General features: G+C 39.8%; 1 protein-coding gene across 1 annotated transcript; it reads right to left on the bottom strand.

The window, feature by feature from the left end:
- Positions 1-874: 874 nt before the first annotated feature.
- On the bottom strand, positions 875-3,994 carry MSMB (microseminoprotein beta). Its single transcript, XM_027648324.1, has 4 exons — positions 3,965-3,994; positions 2,526-2,634; positions 1,949-2,054; positions 875-1,251 (listed from the first exon to the last, which is right to left on the bottom strand). The coding sequence occupies exons 1-4, from the start codon at positions 3,965-3,967 to the stop codon at positions 1,122-1,124; spliced, it is 348 nt and encodes a 115-aa protein (XP_027504125.1). The 5' UTR covers positions 3,968-3,994; the 3' UTR covers positions 875-1,121.
- Between the last annotated feature and the right edge of the window lie 1,216 nt (positions 3,995-5,210).

Raw genomic sequence — 5,210 nt, 5'->3', positions numbered from 1 at the left:
CAGGGTTAGGAAAGGAGAAAGGAAAGTAGAAGTGAAATAAAACACTGGAGTGTAATCCCTGGATCGCTCGTTGGAGCACATGTGTTAAGGCTGATACAAGCTGAGGTTTGCCTTTCCCCTGCAAACAGCAGGACTTGCCACTACTGACAAGTTATATGCTCGTTCCATAACTTGAAAGGAGGAGCTATGGAAGCATTGACACACTCTGTCTGTTATGGAGAAATAGAACATGGAGACATAGGTTGCTCGTGGTCACTTTTGGAAACAGGCAATTGAATAAATGTACCATAAAGATTATGAAGCAGCATCCCCAAAGGGATATGGCAAGCATATCCCTCTCAGTTACTGTTTGTAGAATTACTGAGCTTCTTCCCCATCTGAATCCAGTCCAGATGAGTCACTCCACCAACTAAAATGCTGCCCATTGGCCAATTTAAAGACTTTAATTTCCTAGGGGTTAACCTGCATAAAGGACCTTTTCTTTTACCCAGACCTCAGGTTGAGGACTGGCCCTGCTCTGCTGTCAGTGTAATGGATTACTGGGTGCTGGGTTAGATTGGGTAGCTGGTAGATTTGCAGTCAATAAGTTGGTCTCCAGGGAGCCATATAGGATATAAGTTAATCATGTAAGGCATTTTCATAAAAAACAGACTGTTCAGAAAGATTTTGGAGTAGCTTTTCATTTTTTGTTCCCATGGTTTTTGGAATGTTAATTCTTTTGGTTTTCATGCTCAAAGAAGAAAATGTCACATGACTTTCTGATGCTTCATCTGATTTTATTTTAGCTTTAAGATACAGCTGTGCACAGATTACAGAATATACTCCCTGGCACTGAAGAATGACCAGAGAAGAATAAAGATTAGCAGCTACTGAGGATACTTTAAATGTCAGCTTTTATGTCTGATCTCAAGGGAGGAACAGGTCGGTTCTTTCTTCATGGTGAAGCAGAAGGCAGAGAAACCAAGGGATTTTTTGGGGGATAGATATTCAGTTTTATTTTGTGTTGGGTTTTATGAGTAGATTTCACTCAACAACTGCATTTTTAAGTGTTCTTGAATTTGCGAAAGAGAACCCTTAAAACAATAAAAGGAAATATCCCCCCAATCCACCATTCTTTTCTGCTACCCCACCCATGAATGGACTGGGCATTCTTTGGAGTTATCATCTTTCTCTACTACTTTATAAGAGCAGGTCTCCTTGTTGAAAATGCTTTCACACTTCTCTTTATCGTAGTCAACTGGTGTTGCATAGCTGTCATTGAGAAAAGAAAAAAAGGTGATGAGAACAAGGAGTAAACAGCTTCCACCTCAGATGGTATCTACACCTTTAATATGAAGAGGCTATACTGAGGAGATGTTTGGGAGCAGAAAAGAGAACTTGCAGAAGGCTCCCAGCTCAAATGTTACTTAGACTGCTGCTTAAGCAGGATGAGGGCACAGATGTAGTTTACTGATCTGATTTACACGTAAGGGATGTTTGTTGTTTTTCCTTGCTATTCCCATATCACTGCTTTTCCTCTTGGAAAAGTGGTTGGGTGTCCCTGTAGGAAAAATTACAGATAGTCCAATGTATTTTGAGCTGCTTCTCAGGCGAAAGCGGGACAATGTGTGGCTTTGGAAAGCTCTGGACTAGGATTAAGAGGAATTTCTTAAGGAACTACGTGTTCTCTCTTGAGTCAGTACAAACTTACCTGAAGTTTTCACCTCAAGAAGAATTACATTCTCTTTTTATTTTAAATCAAGAATCTTTTGTTAAACATGACCTATATTTTTCAGCTGAAATTTTTGCATGTTCAATGATGATGGTGTTACACGAATGCATAAGTTTGTGATATGAAGTGAGTGAGAGAAGGGTCATGGTCATTTCTCAGGAACCCCTGTGTGAAGGGGAGTGGTTTGTGCTGTATCATGGCAGCAGAGAAAACCCCCCACTGCTGCTCTGCACTCACCTGGAGCAGCAGCGAATTCCACCCCTGGAAGAGGAGCAATCACTGCAGTCATCTGTCCTCCATTGGGAACCAAATTCATGTAGCTTTCCTTCCGAGTCAAGGCAGCCTGAAAACAGTGTGTGTGAGCAGCCTACAGTGTCAGACCCTTGCACCAACAGCAGTGCTGCTTGTAAACAATGGGTGGGACCTTTGCTGGCTTTTTACATGAACCTCCCCATCTGCTAAACGTGGAGGTTCCCCAGCAGAGCAGGGTGTGCTTTTGTAATGCAGGGAGAAGAGAGTCCTGTGTCCCTCTGTTTTCAGTGGTTCTTGGCAGCATTAGTTCGTGCAGCCCATGCTACTTCCCTGGACAAAATTAGTTTGTAATTTGGTCCATGTGATTCTCCCTAAATAACTTCTTTTTATAATATATTATAAATTCTTCTCTTACCATACCCCATTTCCCTCCCATTTCCATTGGTTTCTTTCCACTGTTTCTACTTATTTCTAAATGGTGATAAATTGCACAGAAGGGACAAATCAAATCAGGCAGTGATTCTGAAGATGGCTGTCAAATTGAGAGCTGTTGACATCTTACCTACAGTCACACCATCAGATATCCCTGGCTTGCATGCCATAAGGAAGCAAGAAGCATCAGACAGTGGCACGCTAATGGCGAGAACAAGAAGGCAGGGCAAGATGGTTTTCTGAACAAGAAAACACAATTCATATGAATGCTTAAGTAACTATTAAGATGTCTTGATGATAATTACTACCATTCGAAACAGGCAAATACATTGTGGTTTCAAATCAAAATCCAATTGTCCTTTACAGTTTAAACACTTTAACACACAATCAGGAATACTGAACCATTTAGAAGAAGCAGAGGCTGGGCATCATATGGAAAGGGGGAAAAAAAAAAAAATCTGTGTTTTCAAGCTGTTAAAATCAAGCATTGCCCAATAACAGGACTGATAGATCCAGATACTGTTTGTGAAAAAAACATGTTCTATTCCTTTCCCCTCCCCATTAATTTTTCTTGTCCCTTTTTATTCCATAGGATTGGTCACTGATTGTTTCTTTCACTAACCTCACTCACAGTTGCAAAAACTTTTTCACTGGAGTCTAAAGAACTACCAAATGTTTCACCTTAATATTGAAGGATTAGGAACAAGTTAAATAACTTTAGCTGAAGTTGAATACTCAAGACTTGGCCCTACTTTAGACAGGAGGTTCGACCAAATGAGTTGCAGGTGTCCCTTCCAACCTAAATAATTCTATATGTTGTGACATTTGTCAGCGTTTTTTTCTGAAATTTCGGCTGAAGTTCCTCAGCTAGTGGCTTATCCTTCAATATTAGTTTGAAATGTTTGGAGGGCTTCCATTGGGGATATAAAGGAAATAAGTGCAAGAATTCCAGGATGTAATTAGTTGTGATTAATATAAAATCTTGGTTATATAGGAAAAGTAGACCAGGAATAAACAGTTACATACACACACATATGTACATGTGTCTGTTTCAGACAGAACTGGTGACTTATAAAAAGGAGTTGTCTCTGAGAGATGAGAGGAGGAAAACCTAGCATTTTGTCTCATAGAAAAGATTAAAACTTACAAAATTGCAACAGAGTAGCAAAGGAGTAAAACTGAAGATAACAGTTCTGAGTTTAACTAAATATTCAGATGTTATCCAGACTTTTCACAAAAATGAAGGCCAATTCTAGCTTGAGAGACAACAGAGCTGCTTTCTGCCAGAAAGAGATTAGCTCCAAAGATTACATGAAGAGTGAAAAGAAGTTATAATAAAGCCTTAGCTGGAGTCCTGTTACATCTCCTGCCATTTACATGCTGATACGCTTTATGCAAGGTTCTTACCTGCCTATGCTTCTCTGTCTTATGCTTGTTCTCATAACACAGAATTTATACATTCTCCAAGTTGCTTAGATCACCAAGTACTGAGATAAATTCAACAGAAATTCCTTTAAAATCTATAGCAACATACCATAGCCTTTTACAGCATAAGATGTAAGGACTCACCATTCTTGCAAAAGTATGAGTCTTCCAGTAAGGAGATGGCCTGTAGGAAGCTCATGTTCTCAGTGAACTTATATAGAGAGGGAATTTGTGATAACAGTCCTTGAGCAAACTGACCATGAAAGTCTAACAACAATGATGTTTCTGTAAAATGACCTCATGGGGAGGACATTATTAACATAAGGCAGTTACATACAGGAAGGTTTGTTTTAACAGGCATTGAAGAAATAGGTGTGCCTTTTGTGCCACATCAGATCTGGAAAGCAGTTATAGGAAATACGTTGAAAGGAATTTCAAACTTGGAAGGAATATTTAGCACTTGCCTTGAGAAACCCATTAGAGACATAGTAGTTGTCACTCACAACAAAATTTGCATGCATAGTTTGAGCCATCTAGGTTTTAAAAAGTGGGTTCTAGGTAACCGTTTTCTTCCTTGTTCGGTTTTTGATCATGTAGAAGATTCATATGTTCAGGTCTTCTATGAAAAAATAAGTATTGTATATTTTCTGTCTTAATCCTTGTAGGCAGGAAGAAATAGTCCTTCTTCCATAGAGTCTGGATATGTCAGGGACAGACACACTCTCCAAGTGCTTAGGACATCAATTTGATAGCAAAGGAGTCAAGTACGGTCCCCTTTTGCTTTGGTTCAGATATTTCAAACTATGTAGCCCTTCTTGGTGATGAAATCTTTCCCTTATTACCAGAACTGTACAGGTTGCAATGTCTGAAATAACTACTCTGACTGCCTAACTGTGTTGTCTTGTTGTGTGGGTTTGGGAGTAGAGGTTAAACTCCAATTTGGGTTGGCTACTCCACATCTTCTACCCAAAATCCAGAGTTGAGAACTAGCTCAGGAAGTCCATGTGAGAAAGCCAGCATTATGACAATGTAGGTTACAGTGAGACCACTACCCACAGGGACATATTAGCTGGCTTTCAACTCAGTAGGTTGGGTAGACTGTTTTTTCTTCAGTTACTAGATCATTCTTCGCAATGCAGAAAAGAGATTAAGCACTTAGAGGTTTGATAAAGCTGCCCACAATCAGCCTGTCACTAGTGAATTAGATTTGGCAATGCTGATGTATGCCCTGCCTTGAAATGGGCACAGCCATATGGCTCATGCTCTTGACTCCTAGTCACTGGTAAACCAACCAAACATATCAGCCCATGAGTGCAGGCACTAGGTATTTCTTTACTGAAATCAACAGAGCCCACATATCCACTTTGGATCTCTCAGAAATATGTATGAA

This window comes from Corapipo altera, unplaced genomic scaffold (assembly GCF_003945725.1).
Source record: "Corapipo altera isolate COAL_440 unplaced genomic scaffold, ASM394572v1 56, whole genome shotgun sequence".
NCBI classification, from domain to species: Eukaryota; Metazoa; Chordata; class Aves; order Passeriformes; family Pipridae; genus Corapipo; species Corapipo altera.
This window is presented reverse-complemented; position numbering and strand designations above follow the sequence as displayed.

Bases quoted from the DNA above. Each gene is read 5' to 3' on its own strand.
- MSMB (XM_027648324.1), bottom strand. The intron at 2,055-2,525 runs GTAAGATGTCAA...CACTGTTTTCAG, and splicing joins ATCTGATGGTGTGACTGTAG to GCTGCCTTGACTCGGAAGGA. The intron at 1,252-1,948 runs GTGAGTGCAGAG...TCTCAATGACAG, and splicing joins GGAATTCGCTGCTGCTCCAG to CTATGCAACACCAGTTGACT.